We start from the raw sequence: 19,387 nt of genomic DNA, 5'->3' as shown, positions 1-19,387 counted from the left end.
TGGATATGGATATGTTCGAAAACACGGCAAGAATACAAACAATCCAATTATATATCTTATTCAATGTAATTTTATTTATAAATTAATCGTATGGATGCAGATGCAATAATGAGAACTTCAAGAAGCGATACGCGTATTACATTTCACATTGTCAACATTTTGCTGTCAATTTTAATACAAAGATGTGGTCTTGGCCTAGATAGGTACCATGATATAATATAAAGTGACATTTTCATCTTTTGTTGTCTAACGTGTTCCGCCTCCTGTTATCGTGCAACAATTTTACAATTAAATGTTTGTCATTTTTCATTGACACATATGATATATAATGTAATTGCACATTATACATATACATGCACACAGATATCAGGGAAACCTACCTAGTTCCGCAACAGCCATCATAGTTAGGTCTGCATCGATCAAACAACAAAAATTGACAAGTTTTATTTTTAATGAACGTTCCTTTCTTTCTTTTGGTAATTAATGCGTTTCATTAAAAATGATAATTACATGATTTATCTATATAATTAAATATTAAATTTTTGTTATCACATATTTATAAATCATACACTTTCATCTCTTTAAGAAAATTTTAATATCACTGAATTGGATAGGTTTACCCTGTTATATATACATATATTAAAAATTTAATTATAATTAATAATGGTAATTATGATAATATTATGTAACTGTCAACGTCATTAGACATAATATACATTGTATAATTTGCATTATAATTTCTCTCGACTTTTAAACGCGCTAACAAACAACATAAGACACTGCGAAAGGGGAACTGTTACACATTATATTGTTGTCTTCAAAATCATGTGATAAAAGAAAAAGAAACTCATTTATTAAAAGAAAACTTAAGACTACCATATGTTGTACAACAGTACCCCTTGTTCTTGACATTAAATCACATAATATAAGATATATACACATTAAGCATGTATATAAGCGCTTACAATAGCCTTATATCAATGACGTGACTTAGTACCAAGAACAAGTGGACGTAAAGTGAAGAAGGATATCGAAAATTTGCGATAATTATGAAACACGTTAGTTAAAGATTACGACGAAACAGATTTCTAAAAAGTATCCTCGCATAGAGATTGCATTATTACAGCTAGTTAAAATATGTCACCATTGTATCATAGTTAATGAACGATTGATTAATTGCTAAGCATTATATACCTTTCTGTCTTTCATAATAAAGATACTTGTGAACAAAATGTCTATGAATGCATGAACATTGAATCTTCAGTCGATTTTCTTTTTCTCTTAGCTTTTCTTAAAAAGAGCAATCTCTCTCTTTTTTAATGCATCTCGACAAAGATTCAACATATATGACATTCTTGTTCACAGTTTCGCTTTCCTACATTTTTTCAAGCAATCGCAGCGCATACCAATCAAGCTTCTGCAATTTCTCTTCATTTTGCGTTCATATTGTTCTATCCACACGCGCTGTTACTTTTTCATTTCACTTTCTGCGTTTCTTATGCCTTTACATTATAATCCTTTCTGTTCTTATCAAACATTCTGCTGAAACATCTCACCATGTATGCGATTTTTTTAATCCTCCTTCGTTGGTTCCGGTTTTTTAACTAGAGGGATAGCTGCCTTTATCCTGTCACAAAATTATATAAAAACAGTTAAATACACGTATCTCTTATATTACATCTCTTAAAAAAAAAAAAAAAAAAAGAAAAGAAAAAAAATTCTTCAATCACGTACTTGGCAGTAAACTCATCGACCTTTCCCTTAACCAGAGCCATATTCTCATCGATTTGTGTTTTATTCGTCTCGTACACTTTTGGTAGTGTGAAAAGTGCGACGACACCTGAAATACCATAAAAATGTTACAATTTTATAGCTCCAACAAAGTACTCATAAATTTTCGTCTACCGACCAATGATCATTAAAGTCATTCCATTGAACCATGAGCCAATGTAAGTGAAGCACCAAAGTAAAACGCCAAATTTGAGCGAATCAACGATGTCCTCGACTAGGAAGAGTCTGCGTAATTCGCTGATAGTTGCGTTTATATGAGCTACCGCAATATCTGCGAGTTCGTGCGTCTTTTCGGTAGGTAATGTAAGATCTAAATCAAGAACGTATCTAAAAAGGAAAAAAAAAAGAAATAAGGAAAAAGAATTAGACGGAAGTATTATTACAAAATCTTTTTAAACTTAAACTTTAAACGAAGTAAACTTACTTAAACGGATGTCCATCTGAAGTTTTTTGGATAGCCTGAAGTACACTTTTGTAGATACGAAAGGCTACCGTGGCGATAAGAATGAGTAATGATAAATAAGCAAGTACGCTGATCAGACTGAAGTAGGCCAGCGACAAAAGCAACCCTAAGGTCGCTCCGAAGACAGCTCCTGATTTCTTTGGATCGCGCCAGTAGATCAGAGTGGCCACTGTAAAAAAAACAATTACGCTATAATTTCATTATTATTACCATAAACTTATAACATAGGACACACATCAATTTTATTCAATTTTTACAAATCACACTGCTACTTTTGTACAATCATATTTTTCACATATAACACAACATTGATAATATTTATTTTTACAATATCAAATATTTTCAATTGTTCATTCACATCAACGTGATTAACATTAAACACAGAAATTATAAGATGTTTAGTGAAATTGGTGCGATTAAAAAAAGACACTGTATAAGGTGAATATTTTATCAAATATTATTATTATTATTATTATTATTATTATTATTATTATTATTATTATACCATGAAGTAATAAATGATTGGACTTGGTGAATCCTCTTCTATTAGAAATACTACAAACTAAAAATAAACCACATAAGAGACGGAAATATGTTATCTCGATGAAATGCTTTCCTCGACATAAAAGCGTTAAACGAGTAGTTGCATTGAACAGTCAGTTCCCCCTGAAGAGGATGAGTCGTACTGTTATTCTGTTACAGTCTAATAACCCTTAGTCGTCTTCCCCTTTATTCCTTTTTTCAACTATACGACTTTTTTCATCTCTTTCGTTTTTCTCTTCTATTGTTCAATTCTTTTCTTTTTTTAATTCCGTAATCAGAGTAATTAGATGATCATTATAATATTAAAAATAATCTAAAAATTGGAATAAAATTGGAAAAAAATCAAAATTAAAAAAAAATTTTTATTTAAACTTGCGTAAAATGGATAAATAAAAAAAAAAGTTAAGAGAACTTTCATAAAACTTTCAGTGTCGTTGTTTTACTTATTTTAAATGAAACGCTGCTTCCTAACGAGTTACCATAAGGATCGATTCATATATTATTGTCAAATTTTTTTTAAATTAATATAGAACTTATAATTATTATATTATTACATTATTATATTTTTTTATATTAATCTAAAACGATTTATATTAAATACACATACATTAACAATTTAATATTATCGTTCATAAATGATTGAAATTTAAGTCGCGTGTTCTTTCGACCATATGTTTAAATTTAACGCATCAGTTGCGATAAGTAAAACAAAGTAAACATAGATATTTATATATAAATATATACACATTTAAAAAAATAAAATAAAATAAAACTCACCGGGATTCTCATCCGGCAAAACTTTCACCGAAGCTTTATATACGTTTCTCCTTGTCATTATCGAAGCGTATACTTTCTTACAAGAAAATTTTAAGACGTCGTAAAATGCTACGTGCGTTGTGTATGGGAGCGCACGCGCGATTACAGAAGAGAATATATCACACCGGGCCGCCGCGTGGTCCGAACGATAACAACGCCACTACCGATTTCTACGGCAGATGTGTGAACTACGAAGCGCGACACGCCATATATTTCAAAAACGAAAACTTTCCAATTTTATAATATATTATCGAGGGAAAGTTTTCTAGCTATTTTTAATAACATATTCATAATGATAGAATACATATTTTTATCATTCTATATATATATATATTTTTAGTCGTGTCCTCCTTTCAAAATTTACACACAGCAAAATCCTAATCGCTTTCTAACAAATCCTTAAACTTCTTTCTAACATTTTCCATATTATTCTTATACGAAATATCACCAAATACGTAAAGTTCTAATAATAAATACAATTAGAACGTAGGAATAAGCTGGCGAGTGATCTAGACTCTCTCATTCTGAAGCAGGCATAAAGATTTTCGCAATTTCATTTGGCGATGATTCAGTTTTGCCACACTCCTAATAAATCTGTACCTCTCGGACCAGCGACAAGCCAGAGATTTTCTTTCAACGTTTGCCAAACCTTTAATACATATATACAAATGATTTACATGCATCGCTAGACTATTCAGAATTATATCAAACATTTTCAACCATTCTTCTAACATGTTTTGCATTAACCAGACATAATCCATGATATGACGAGAGAAGTAGAAAAAGAAAGAGAAAGAAAGAGAGAGAGCTATTGAACTCGTCTTTGTAAATGTGAGTAAAGACTACTTAAGAAATATTTTTAGCAGTCAACGATCGACCGGTGAACGAGCGGTGAATAATCGAAAACGATGTCATTATCATGTATACGAAATATTATTCTTATCTTTTCTCCTTTACCTTTCTTCAGGCTTAAAAACTTCAAGCACGTAATAACTAGAAATCTGCAGTTAAAATTACAGTCCTGGCCAAAAGTATCTATCTAAGTGATTTTGAATACCAATTACCCTTTTTCCCCAAGGCTTTTTAGGCTCGTAGCTAAGCTTCTAATTTTACAAACTAGACTTGTAGTTTTACAATCTGCAAAAAAAAAAAAGAAGAAAAGAAAACAATCTATAGTCTCAACAAAGAGAAAAATTGATTTTTAAAACCACTCGGTAACTATTAGTTTACTCTCTCTCTATACTTGCAAAAAAACTTTCCTACTCCTTTAGTGGCTACTATAGCGATATTTTCAAATGCTTCCTGATGAATAACGATTAACCAACAAGTTCTTATTAGAAGAACGTTATTCTGTTTGCACTCAACGTAGAATATTAATGATATCTTTTTTTAGATTTCCTTTATACGTTATTGAAACGGTTATCTTTTCTGTTTGAGAGAATCCTATTTAACAATTTTATCATTCTACATATGTGCGTGAAAGATAATGTTGGAGGTATACTAAATATGAAAAAAATGACTTGGATATAAAAATATAAATATAGAAAATATCTTATATATACATGTATGTGTGTATATATATGTATATATATATAATATATATATATGTAATATTAGGTTGTTTTGTTACTTGGCTAAGGGAAGAATTCATTCAAGGTGGACGTTTTATCGTCTTGAGTGCAACCAACCTATGTTACGGTACGTCATGAATAATGTAGAGAGTATATATACTCTCTCTCTCTCTTTCTATATATATAGATACATATGTACATATACACATATATATATAGAACGTGTATACGCATTTGTGTGTGTGTGTGTGTGTGTGTGTGTATATATATATATATATATATATATATATATATAATCTTTCAGATTCTAACATAAGATTAAAACGTGTGTGTTAACACGTGAACAAATCTATTTTATGGGACGTTCTAAGAAAAAAAATATTTATGTAAGAGGTTCTACACTAAAATTCTTGAGGATTATTTCAAGAATACTTCTTTAAACAAATATTATTTATCAAACGTTTTCGAATTTTATACTTTGTGCAGTATGAATATCATCTAATTACCATCCTTTTTTTTTTTTGTTTTAATTGAATATAATGTGCTAGAAAAACATTTTAGGTATTATTTAAAAATATTCATGATTTTTAAATGAAAAATGTTTGTACTTTTTTTTTTTTTTTTAAATCGAACCACAAAATCTTGGTGAATTTTAAATAAATTCGAAGAAGAGCAAAGACGATTCGTTTCTCTAAAATCTTTCTCCAATAATTTATCTCAATAATTTAATTCAATCTCTCGATCAACGAATATAAAATACCAGCATCGTATTAATTATCTACAAATTACCTTTGACATACCGGTATCACTGTTTTAATACAGTACACATTAATGAAAATTCAAGTTAAGAATATAATGAATCAAACATGATAGACGTTCTCTCTTTTATTAAAAATTACTCACGTGTTTTCTTCGTGATGGCCATATTTTCGTAGATAGTAAATAATCCACGCGTAAATAATCCAAATCCGTTACGAAAAGTTTGAAGAATGTTCAATGATTGTTACTTCTTTTCCTTTTTTCTTTTATTATTATTATTATTATTATTTTTTTTTTTTTTTTGTTTCAACCAGATTGACCAATTACGAAAGAACGTCGAGGTAGATAACTACAGCCACAACTTGGAAATAGATCGAGACGTTGTTAAATTGAACGAGGGATAAGAAAGAGGAGTAGGAGGAGGAGAAGGGACGAGAAGGAAGGGCTGTAAAAGGAGTAACCCAGACAATCAGATAGACAGACAGAAAGGGAGAGAGAGACAGAGAGAGACATATATACGCACATACATATAGAAAAAGAAAGAAAAAGAGAGAGAGAGAAAGAGGGAGACGACAATCGAGACACGCACGAGGTCGCGATAAAAGCGTATCGATCCTTGGATTAGGTGGGCGAACGGTATTACGCGAAGACACACTCGGCTTGACGACACCGGGCCAAGGAAACCAGCCGACTCGAAAATCTCCCCGAAAGAGAGAGAGACAAGCCTTCGAAAATCTGGCTTAGAGCCAACGAACCTGGCCACACGTTATATTTAGTTTTATCCGAGAGATCGAGCGAACTGCTCACGAACTACGACGTAAGAGGGCGCATATACGCGTCTTCATACATATATGTGTATATATATATATGTGTGTGTGTGCATATATATATATATTAAACTCACTATGTAAATATACTGTGGTATACATATATTTTTTTGTTTTTTTTCTTTTTGTTATTTTTTTTTTTTTTGGAGTCAAAAGTGTACTTAGTTTCATATCGGAAAGTTAACGTTTTTTTCTTGTAAGTATGTATAATTTATGTAAGTTTTATATATTGATATATTATATAATTTTCTTTTTAGATATGACAAAAACATGGATTTATAGAAGATTAATATTACACGGAAGACTAAAAGTTCCTAGACGTTTCGTAGTTGAAAAAGAGTACTCGAAAATGTTCAAATTCGCATTAGAAACACTTTTATCTCGCCACCTCTATAATAACAACGATTAATCAAAACGGTAGATATTTTTTTTTTTTCTCTAAAATTATCGATATCATAATTGTTAGAGAGAATGTTGAAAGCTGTATAGAGGTCAAATTAAATCAACTAAAAATAATCGAGAATAAAATTCTTTTTTTTTTTTTTTTTTTGTCAACTATCTGTCAACTTGATAGATCTAAAAATAGATAGTTACTATCTAGTGTCAAATGTTGTATCTCACATATGCATCTTTCTCTCTTTTTCTCCCTAATCTTGTCTTTTTTCTTCCTATTTAAAAAAAAATAGATCGAATGCCATAGAGCATGGACCATCCAAAAGTCGTAAAATTATAAATAAAATATCGCTGAAGATATTTTGATAGGATCTAAAAACATATACATATAAAAAGGGACATATACACACATATACATATATCTATTCTACTTTTCAATACATACATACATACATATATACATGTTCAAATACCTTCGCACATTCTTGCTTTCTTACCTTTCGGATTCAGTCTTTCGGGGTTAAACCATGCGTCTGGAAAAAAGACAATTAGAAATATGTTAACATCATATTTTCCAACACCGTTAAGAATTCAAATGTTATTCGATATGACGTGGATCATTTTTTTTTTTAATTTTGTTGTTGTTGTTGATGTTGTTGTTGTTGTTGTTGTGTGACTGATCAATGTGAGAAGATCTATGAAAATGCGATGAAATATTATTTCGTGACAGAATATGCAAGTTATACAAGAGTGGGCCGAAAGTTCTTAGATGGGCCAAAAGTTGCATCTTGATTTCGAAAATCAATTAACTTTTGTCGAGATTATTAAGGCTTGTGATTACGATTTTAGTTTTACAAACTAAAGCTTGTAGTTTTACAATTTGAAGGCGAGAAAAAAAATAAAAATAAAAAAAAAAGGAAAGATAAATTAGCCCAAATAATCTCGAAAAGGGATAATTGATCTTTAAAATCACCTAAAAACTTTTGTCCTATCTAGAGACTTTTGATTCATCCATTATATGCACATAATGCTTTTAATCATAATAATAGTCACTCGTTAGAGAACTGTTAATTACTTAGAAGTCAGTGCATTGTTCATTGTGCGTGCACGAATAATGGTGTTATTCAAATCTCAATTTATTCGCTAAATCGATAAAAGATTATGCGAAAAGGAAGTAGGTATAATTCATTTTACGATGTTATTCCGATGTATTTATTCATTGATATAATCGAACTAATGAAAATGCATTTCAATATGTTTTTTGTTACACGGACAACAAATTTCAATTTTTGTAAATATACACATGTGTAAATATGTATACCTTTCTTTTATAAAAATACAACTCGATATCTTTATTTTAAAGTTTCAATTTTCGATTATATCCAGGAATAATCGGAGACCAAAGTGCAGTGCACGTATCCCTTCGCGAGATATATTTATTTAATAAAAGCTTGTGCATTTTTAAGGAAAAAAAAGCATCGGAGCATCTCGTTTCGTTATCGGAAAAAAGATATATATATACATATCATGCTATTATCGACCCTTTTTATACACGGTTTTTATATAAATATTACGTAGGATAAAATTTCCATTGCGGAATGTATTCAGTCGATGAGAATTAACCATCTAATGAAACAAAAATATATCTTCTTTGATTATATAATAATAACAATAATAAAATAAAAATATCCAAATAACGCCGTTTATATTAAATTTTTTAAAATAATATTATTAATAAAACTATTGTACTGACATATTAATTTTGTGTATCAGTTTATACATAGTTCCAAATATAACAACGACACACATAATTATTTTTAGTAATTAGTAATTATTTAATTATTAATGATTTTGCTAAATCATTACAAACGCTTCCCTGTCAACGAAAAAAAAAAAAGAAAGTAAGAGAAAAAAGTAGAAAAAAGAAAAAGATTAATCAAGGGAGACGTGTTCCACGTATATATATAAAGGGCATATTATATTTTTCTTTGAAACTAATATAATGGAGGATATTGACAAGTTTCAAACTTTCCGAGCACGTGAACTAAACTGTGCGTGAAAGTTTGTAATCACGTAGATCATAGATACATAGAGAAGACAGATGTTCGTTAAATGCACTTTTCTCTCTTGGACGATAATGATACATATGTACGTCTTAAAAGCGATGCTTGTAAGCTTAAAAGACGAATTCATCGTTACGTGTAGAAGGTTCTATACTTCGAAGGTCGTTCTTTTAGAAAAAAAAAAAGAAAAAAAAAGAAAAATAGGCTACATAACTGTACCTTATCTCTGGTAACGAGACGTTGACGTAAGAAATGTATAATAGCAAATAAAAAATATATATATATACTTATGTCAAGTTATCAAACGTAAACATGTATTCTTTCATGTTTTTTTTTTTGTTCTCTTTTTGTTTTTTATTCAACTTCGAAGCGATAATCTAAAAATGTAATGATTATGGCTTATATATCATATTATATATGTACATATATACACCTAAAATATATATATATATATCATATATACAGAATGGACAAAGGTTCGTAGGCTTGTAGTTTTGTAATCTGGAAAAAATATTGACTTATATAGTCTCGACAATGAGTAATTAATGTTTAATATCACTTAGGAACTTTTAATCAACCATAATTATCATAATTATTGTTTAAAGATAATCTTATATATTATATAAATATATTCGCATAAAGATTTTCGATCTTCGTTGAAGACAAGAATTGTAATAAAACAAAATGCATTATAAACTGACTTGCGAAACGCATAAAAATTTCAAAATTTTATTCTCAATTTCTACATCGTGCACGCAAAAAGACAGACAATGCGATTTTCCCTTCCATGTAATACATTCCTCGAAATTGCACGTTGACTGACAAGTTAAATTTAGATACCGGTTTAGAGAATTGGATATCGGTTAAAACGTTTCTTCGCAAAAGTTTACAAAGATATTAAATAATGAATACTACTTTATCTTGACTGCAAAGATAGTAAGATATTTATCTGTTCCTTTTATTTAAATTAGGATTTTTTAAAAAACAGATTTAAAAGAAAAAAGAACAGTTAACATAGTAACAACAGGAATATTTTCAATGACTCATTTTTCAAAAAAGTATCGATAAAACTACTTAATACTGCTTAGCGATATCGTGACATAACCATACGTACACTCAAACGCGCAGCACGCACTCACACACACTCACTTACTCGCGTATGCACATATTTTTATATATCCAGGTTATTGTAGAAAGATTCAAGTTACTTCGTACAAAGTACAAGTGCATTTTCTGCCTTTGTCACCGAGATATCGCACAGTATTATATAATCGATTTCAATCCACCACAAGATTAATACGTTCAGGAGAAACATTTAGTATTGTTTTTTGGTTTTCCACGATCTAACATTCTATTCTAATGTTCTTCTCTAACATTTTATGGAAACAATGAAAGAAAAGGAAAACAAAAATAATAGAGAATATTTTTAGCAACGTCATCTTATACAAAAATTCGAACGATATTAAAATATTTATTTTTCTTATCTACGATAACAAAAAGATTGAAATAAATATCTTTCATTTATTTTAACTGTAAATAAGGTTAATGATAAAATACGTCAGACAGAGAAAGAGAAAGAGATAAAGGTGATAATTGTTAAGAATATATTCATATATTTGTGTAACAAACGATTACCTATAACAAATGGGTATAAAATCACGATCCTTGAACTTTGCAACCTGACGCCATTTTGAAAACAGCTAGGAAATCTCTAAGTCGAGAATTAATTTCTATATTTGTTATATTTACTTTCTAAATATATATGTATCATATAAAACGTAATATGTACCTACTTAAAAAAAATTATCAACTCTTGTGGAAGAAAACGTTGAATTATTGATTCAGAAAAAGAGGGAGGGAGAGAGAAAGAGAGATTAATAGAGAGAAAGAAAAAAAAGGAAAAAAAAAGAGAGAGAAAGAAATATCGAAAGATCGATAAACACGGCTCGAATAATTTTTATCCGAGAATTAATATAATGATCGATAACCCAGTTTAGATTCCGGACACTTCACTACGAGAGTCAAGAGCGTTATACTGCGCAGGACAGAACTACGTGGTAAGCTTCTTATTTAAGAAAATTTTATCTAAATAAAAAGATATGACGAGAATAAAAAAAAAAAGAAAGAAAGAAAGAAAAAGGAAAAAAAAAAGAGAGAGAAAAAATCTCGTAAACAAATATTACTATTATAATTAATAAAATGAATATAAGCACGAGTATATGCATATGTCGTATATGTGTATATATGTGTAGACCAGTACGTATGTATGCGTGTGTGTGTTTGGGTAATGTAAAAAAAATAAGAATTTCTAAAAGAAAGTATTATTGATTTCCATGGTGTGAAGGAGTCGAATAGATGTCAGGTCGATAAGGTATGGGTGGTAAGTGAAACTAAGCACAAGAAAAAAAGAAAAAAGAGAAGAAAAAGAATATTGTAAATAACACATTAAGAAGATATTTTCTCTTTAATAACACCATGACCTCGTCGTGTGTTCCTTTTTCTAGATGCTCGTATATGTTATGTACGTGTAACGGACGAGTCAAAGTACGCGCGGCGGAACAGGAACGACCGGAATCGCAGCAGCTGAATCGACCGACCCTCTTCTCTTGTCTCCATCATGGTAAAGCGCGAAGGTTCTTTAAAAATGGCGTCCATCGGTCTTTTTGCATGCACGAGGACGGCTAATAGAGGTTAGTAAAAAAAAAAAAGAAAAGAAAAAGAAAGAAAGAAACAAAAAAGGAAAAAGAGAAAAAATGGAAGACGAAGATATAAAACGATATTAAAAAATTGTCGTAGTAGTCGCAGAATTTTCCGTTAGACGTCACGCTGCACTTTGTCCCGAATGATCGAAAAGGAGGAAAAAAAAGGATGACAATGAGGATAACGATGATCGATAATTATGAACGACTAGACAAAATCTGACAAATGAAAAAAAAAAAAAAGAAAAGAGAAAAAAATATACATATACATACACATGTGAAGATAGAATATAAATAATATTACAAGAAAATCTTACTAGGATAAGCAAAATTCCAGAAACAAAGATCGCCAGCAGCATTGACGTTGGTCATAACTGCGTTGCTATCGTTGTTGCTCTTCCGCGCGGAATTTTCTTTCTCCGGCATTGGGCACGCCGGTGCTACAGTCTCCGAATCCATTTTACGTCTCTTGCTTTTGTTGCGGAAAGATAGAGAGACGGACAGAGAGAGAGAGAAAGAAAGAGACAGAGAAGGAGAGAGAGAGAAAGAGGATAGCGTTCGCGCACACACAAAAAGTAAAAAAGCGGCTATTAACACTCCTCGAAGTATACTCGACGACTACTTGCGCGTCGAAGAATCCTGCTGATGGTGGGGTGGTGGTAATGGTGATGGAGGTGGTAGTAGTGGTGGTCGTGGTGGTGGTAGTAGTAATAGTAATGTAATTGTCGTCGTTCAAAACACCGCGCGACTACAAAAAAAACGACAACGTTACTTTTCTGTTGTTACGTTTCTCTTAACCTTTAAACTCATCGAGAAGAACGTCGAAGATAAACGAGACGACGACGACGACGACACGACGACGACGACACACGACGACACGACGACACGATGACGAGAGAATAAGCGAGATGGAGTAGCTTTGAGAAGGAGAGAAAGAAAGAATGAGATATAGCCAAATATTACATATATAATATATAGAGAAAGAGAGACGGAAAAAGAGTGAGAGGACGCAAGTGTCGCTCCGCACTGCGAAACAATTTGGTTCGTTTGTTCGTACGTTGGCTCTCTCTCGTGGCGCTGATGCCTTTCTCTCTCTTCTCCTCAAGAAGCGCCCCTGCCGAATCGGTCGGCACAGTCTACAGACTGGGCGTACCTGATACGCAGTTTCTCAACGTTAAGGCGCAAAACAAAAAAAAAAAAACGAGAGTCGCGTCAATCGTAGTAATCGCGCCGTCGCTCTCGATTTTTTTTTGTTTTCTTTTTGTTTTTCTACTGTATCTTTCTCACGAAAGATACGGCCCTATGACACACCGAAGGACCTCACCAAATTTATCTCTCTTTTTTTCTTTCTTTCTTTCTTTCTTTCTTTCTTTTTCTTCCTTCCTTCTCCCTTTTTCTCCCCTCTCCGTGTTATCCCTTTCACAATCCTTTAAACGCTTCGAATTTATTCCGTACACGAATTTAATACGTCGAAAAGGAAACTTCCGAGTCGCGCGCGTCGTTCGAGAACTGAAGGCTGTTATCGACCCGCGTTTAGCCCGACCCCTCCCTGCATCCATCTCCCTTCTCTTCCTGCGGAACTCCCTACTCTACTCACTCACTCACTCACTCTCTCTCTCTCTCTCTCTCTCTCTGTCTCTCTTTCTCTTCGTCCTACCCATTCTATCCTATTCTATCCTATCCTATCCTATCCTATCCTATCCTATCCTCCTCCTCTTCCCGTTCCATGTTACCACCGCCATCTCTTCATCCCCCTTCCCTTATATTTTCGTTTCGTTCCTTTCTACCTTACTTGCCTCACTCATTGCGCATCGATATATTGCCTTCACCGACAGCGCTTCGATTGCCTCCCGTGGCGATATTCCAAACTAATCAGGATCTACTTTCTTAGCGGGAGTTTTTGAATTAATTTGGTTATCGATCTATCTTTTCTATTGAAATAATCTTTAATAAAATGATATTACGAAGAACTTTATTACAGATTAGAACATGGAGGACTATAATAAATGTATTAATTCCAATATGTAGTATTTATTCGATCCTACACATCGATTGCAAAATATAGTCTAGGACGCATGCGCTAATTTTAAAAGCGGAGGGAGCTTCATGAATAAATGAGTGAGCAGGGAAGGGTCGGAAACGATGTACTTTGCTAGCCGAGGGACTAGAACGACAATTTGCAGACACGTAGGCGCCCACGCGACCAAAGACAAACCCTCCTATTGTAGCCTAAGCTTTCGTGCGTAAATTTGCGGGGAATATATGCAATACGCATCAAGTACGCCCGATGAATATAGTGAGCTTACTTCTAAAGAAACAATTCAGACCTTTTTTATCCGACAATGAGTAATAGAGAAACTAGAAGCGTACAAAAAATGTCTACTTTGAACTTTCGATAAAAAGAAAAAAAAATATATATATATAATTCCTTGGGTATTATTATATCACGAAAGGAAATCGATATCGCGAAGGTCTTCAAGAATTTTCACTGCCACACGATTATTTCTAACGCTGCTAATATTTGTAATTCGATCGTATACAAGTTGGTAATCTGAAATGACCAAGAAATTCCTTCTCGAGGTCATCAATAGTCCAGCTTCCAGACCGAATGATGACTAAACCCGGAAAATGACGAGACTAACGAGGATGGCCGAGACCTCTGCCAACGGTGACCGACATTAAATGCCTGACATTAATCGACTACAAGAATCCTTGAAATTCTTTGGCAAGAATTTAGCACGCAGTTCTGTTTAAATTACGCATTTGGTTCAAGTTACAATGAAAAAGAAGATTTCTTCTTCTTTTTCTCTCTCTCTCTCTTTCTCGTTACTCCTTCGATATATAGAAACCTACTATACCGATTGTAAACTCTCTAGACGGTTGATACAAAAGAATACCAATGATATCGACCGGAACTTGCAACGTCGATATCAACTATCGTAAGATGAAACCGACTTTGTTATCAAATTTATATATAAGTATGTACTATAAATATTATATTGAATAAAAATATCGAAATACTTGGAGATCGATTTCTCTCGTAGAAACTTAATACCAACGATCTATTTTCCACCGATATATACGTATATAAATAATTGAACAATACGTAGAAATGTGTTAGTACTCGTTAAAAAGGTTAAAAAGAGAGATACCTACTTTGCAAGTAGATGTTAAATAAAAGAAAAGGAAAAAAAATTAGAGCGGTATGAAAAAAGTCAGAGATGGAAAAAAATCTCTGATCTTTCAATAATTCGCTCAATTATCGCCGTTTGAACTTTCTATTACGTTCTTTTTGTCTTTGCAAAGAAACATGTCATGTCATACTGATAATGGCTATAGACTTGACAGATTTAATTTTATACCCCCCACGGATTACTTTTTATTGATAGTATTACGTCATTATGTCTGAATATAATACGAAACACTGGCACAAAGGTGTGTCATATACACCTATTGAGTACTGCAGAGAGTTTGGATCAATAAACTGTAGTAATCAATACTTACTAAGAAGGTTTTAAATTACACCAAAGGCTATCATTACGCACTCTCTCATCTTATTTCTTCGATAATTATTATTGAAAGAATGTGTAAGAGATAGGCAAACGTAAATAGATAATCTAAAGTGTCTTGACCGCGCATGGAAAACCACTGAGAAAAACGATCGTTTCTATATCTCTTGCAAATCATCTTATCTTAATCAAATACAAATATTTTCTTTTTATAGATCTGGCCAGAAGCGTTCGTACGTAATTTTAAAAATCGTTTACTCACCTTCGAAAAAACGTTTTATGCAAATTTTTACGATCAAAAAAAAAAAAAAGGAAAGAAAAGAAAAGAATGATAATAATAAAAAGACGTAAAAGTCTCGACAAAGAGTGATTTTTAAAATCATCTAAAAACTTTTGGTACACTGTATTTTCACTGTACGAGTTATTATTATAAAAAGAAAAAACAAAAAAACAAAAAGAAAAAAGAAAACATGTAGAGATATCTACTTGTTGTTAATTCTTTCTTCAATCTTTTCATCCTCAAAGTCTAATCACAAGAATATAATTAAATTATGACGAGAGCAAGCTTATACGAATAGCGGTCAATGAGCATATGGAGCGATTAGCATGTATATACGTAACGGTAATAATTGTTCATATCATCGGACCATCGAGGGAAGAACTGCGCACATTAACCATATATACGTGTATATACATATATATATATATATATATATATATATATAATGATGTAATATATATATAATTTTGTATTCACCTCACGTTATCATGATTAAAATTTCCCAGAAAAATTAACTGTTGAAATCGATACGATCGCCATCCAATCAAAATGTTTTAATAAAAACGTTTGAATTTTGTAAATGTATCAATTTTTTTCTCTTCCTTTTTTCATAACGACAACTAATCATTTTTATTTTTAGATATTTGTCATACGACTATACCTTGCTTTACCCTCCCGCATACCTATCTTTTCATTTTACGAAAGAAACGTAAAAAAAAAAACGCAAATTGCCTTTTCCTCCTTACTCCTCCTCCTTAACTTCAACCTCAACCTCAACCTCAACCTCATCCTCATCCCCATCCTCATCCTCCTCGTTGTCAGCCAAGCCGGTCAGTAACTACTTACTTACGCGAATGTGTATACGCTTCGGCGCATTTCATTCGCTTATGAATCAACCTTTAAGTTTATTTTAACCTCTAGAAAAGTGACTCATCACCCATGACAAAATATTTCGCAATTCGGTTTCGAATTTAATTCAAGAGAATTTTAGTTCATAGAAAGATATTATTTATCTAAGCTTATCGGCGTAAGCATCACGTTATCGATCACGTATAGATATATTAGAAAAATTAGAGGGAGAGGGAGAGGGAGAGAGAGAGAGAGAGAGAGAGAGAGAGAGAGAGAGAGAAAATAATAATTATCATGGCAATAATTAAATTAGTAATATTATCGTCTCACTTCCTTTTTCTTTGTTTCTTTTTGTTTTTCTTTTAATCTTATTCTACGTAAAGGTTAGAATATCCTTCAAAAAGATTCTTCGTTCGTGACAAATGTTTATAGATAGTAATATGTACATATGCATGGCACGTGTGTCACGAAAAGAAATCGTTTTCGACGATGATGCAATGGAAAGAGTATTATATCGATTAAACGATAAGATATGCGTATTATATGCGTATATAACTTACCAAGTCCCATGTCCCTGAAGATTTCCTTTGGTGCGATTTCAATTTCTTGAACCTTATTTCTGGATTTATCAAAATACCTTCCATCCTTCTGGCCGACGTCTTGCGTCACGTTCGTCGATGTTTTCGATGGAATCGAAGTAGCTTTAGATTCGGCATTTTTACCGGAATTAATCGTCTTATCGTCGTTTTGATCTTTCCTTTTGATCGTTGACTCGATCGCGGTCGTTTCTTTGATAACGTCGTTCACGTTAACATCATTTTGATCTTTCTTCGCGATCGTCGGTAGAACATCGACCGATTCGTTAACCTTCCAACGATCATCAAGAGTTTTATCGTTTTTCGTGAGATTATCATCGACGTGTTCAAAAGTATCGTGATTACTAGTCGAAAGAAGATCAGCGTTATCCGTATCGAGATTCGTGAGGGGAACAGGTGGAGCGGAGGTCGTCGTCGATTGGAAGGAATCAAGATCGAGTAGGTTGGAAGATACTACGGGTTCTTTTTCGCTCGTATCTTTCGACATAGGATTTAAGCTCTGATCGAAATTCATTTTTGTTTGGTCTGCCGTCGTAGAGGTTAGTACGTCGGTTGTGTTGTCGGAGAGATCAAGGAGTACGTCGTTCTCAGCACTGTTCGTTGATAAGGTCTGGGGTGATGGTGCCGATGATGCGGCGGCTCGTTCGGTTTCCACGAAAGCGACTGTCGCTGCCCTGGGGTTGAACCCTTCCGCGGAAGTTGTCCTACCTGCCGGCCGTTGAAACGGATCCGCCATGGAATTATACTTCTCGATATCGGCGGAAGGTGGCGGGGTGGCGGGTAAGGCCTTTTCCTCCTCTTCCTCCTCACCTTCGCGGCCCTCGTTTAAGAAGGAACTATGTTTGGTAATACTTGGCAACTGATGATCCGTATGAACCTTTAGATCCGTCGAGTGTCCTAGACGATGATCCTGCACACGTGGCGATTCCGACGTTGACACTGTCGTGGGCAACGACGACGATTCTGATTTTTTCCCTTCCTCCGATTCCCCTTCCTTTTTCTCACCTTTTTCCTTCTCCTTCTCCTCCTCTTCCTCCTTCGTCAGCACCTCCTTCTCCTTCTCCTTCTTTTCCTCCACCTCCACCGCCTCCGCCTTAACCTCTCCCTTCGTCTCTTTCCCAAACGAACCTTCTTCCTTCTTACCGAGCTCCCCGACGAACAAATTCTCTGGCTCGACCCGTTCGAAATCGTCGGTCGAATCGTGCTCCCGTTTGATGTTGGAAATCATCTCCTCGCTCTTACAATCGGAATCATTCTTCTTAAGCTCCTCCATGAGAGGACCCGTTGTTATTTTACTCTCCTGGAACGTCGTCGACATCTTCCTCTGCTTCTTCTTTTTCTTCTTTTTCTTCTTCTTCTTCTTCTTCTTCCTCCTCCTCCTCCTCCTCGTCCCTACTCTTCCTCCTCTTTAATATTCTACTCCTTCTACCTTTGCAAGGATATACCAGCCACGTCCTGCGTCGCGTACGATGCGTCGATTAACTGCCACACGCTGCTCCTTATATTTATTGCGTCACCCTACGTATATTTATCCACCTTCTTCAAAATTTATCCACGCGATGTTTTCGGAACGAGAAGAAAGTTACGAATGCGTATCCTCGATTCCTTCGCGCTCCTTCTCACCGACGTCGCGCCGACGATACACGCCGACGGCGCTGTTCGACGACCGTTGTCCTTTTCTATCCTTTCTTTCGAAGAAGACACACGTGCGGCGAACGACGACTTATCCTTCAATCTGATATATCTATATATATATATATGATATATATATATGTATATATCTATCTTTCTCTTCTCTTATTACAGTGTTTATGTACGAAGTTTCTTCTTCGGCAGCTTTCTCCTGTATCTACTCCCCTCTCTCTCTCTCTCTCTCTCTCTCTCTTTCTATATATATATATGTATATATTTGTCTGTCTACTGTCTGTCTGTCTGCCTGTTTCTCTCTCTTTCCCTTTCTCTCCCTCTCTGTCTATCTCTTCAATAACCGTTCTCTTCCGGTTAACTATCCGAATTCCTAACCTTTTATTACGAACACGTATCTGAACGTGCGTGTTATCTCAAAGCTCACCGGCTCGGAACGAGAAACAGTTTTGATAGAATGAAACCGCACACTCCGGATTTATGTATTATCGCTTTTACACGCGCTCTTTCCTCGCACTAGAAAACGTCAAAGTGACAGCCGGAGAACGAGAATACGTCAAGTATCCAATGGTAGGGAGAAAGCT

At 33.6% G+C, this 19,387-nt stretch overlaps 1 protein-coding gene and 1 long non-coding RNA gene across 7 annotated transcripts; one reads left to right on the top strand and one right to left on the bottom strand.

Annotated features, from left to right (window-relative positions):
* Positions 1-47: 47 nt before the first annotated feature.
* Positions 48-18,598, bottom strand: LOC122634961 (reticulon-1-A). 6 transcript variants are annotated; one of them, XM_043824546.1, is made up of 7 exons: positions 13,250-13,307; positions 12,243-12,673; positions 7,661-7,696; positions 2,216-2,423; positions 1,910-2,118; positions 1,735-1,840; positions 48-1,627 (listed from the first exon to the last, which is right to left on the bottom strand). In XM_043824546.1, exons 2-7 carry the CDS (start codon positions 12,382-12,384, stop codon positions 1,573-1,575), a joined length of 756 nt encoding a protein of 251 aa, XP_043680481.1. In that variant the 5' UTR covers positions 12,385-12,673; positions 13,250-13,307; the 3' UTR covers positions 48-1,572. The 6 variants fall into 6 exon arrangements, with proteins under 6 accessions (XP_043680481.1, XP_043680478.1, XP_043680479.1 ...); XM_043824543.1 differs by lacking the exons at positions 12,243-12,673; positions 13,250-13,307 and adding an exon at positions 17,124-18,558; XM_043824544.1 differs by lacking the exons at positions 7,661-7,696; positions 12,243-12,673; positions 13,250-13,307 and adding an exon at positions 17,124-18,598.
* Positions 10,944-12,248, top strand: LOC122634966. The gene is made up of 3 exons (XR_006328526.1): positions 10,944-11,283; positions 11,571-11,916; positions 12,023-12,248. It is a non-coding gene; the product is annotated as an uncharacterized LOC122634966 (long non-coding RNA).
* Positions 18,599-19,387: the final 789 nt, after the last annotated feature.

This window comes from Vespula pensylvanica, chromosome 16 (assembly GCF_014466175.1).
Source record: "Vespula pensylvanica isolate Volc-1 chromosome 16, ASM1446617v1, whole genome shotgun sequence".
Classification (NCBI taxonomy): Eukaryota; Metazoa; Arthropoda; class Insecta; order Hymenoptera; family Vespidae; genus Vespula; species Vespula pensylvanica.
The sequence above is the reverse complement of the archived record's forward strand: the minus strand, read 5'-3'. Positions and strand labels throughout refer to the sequence as shown.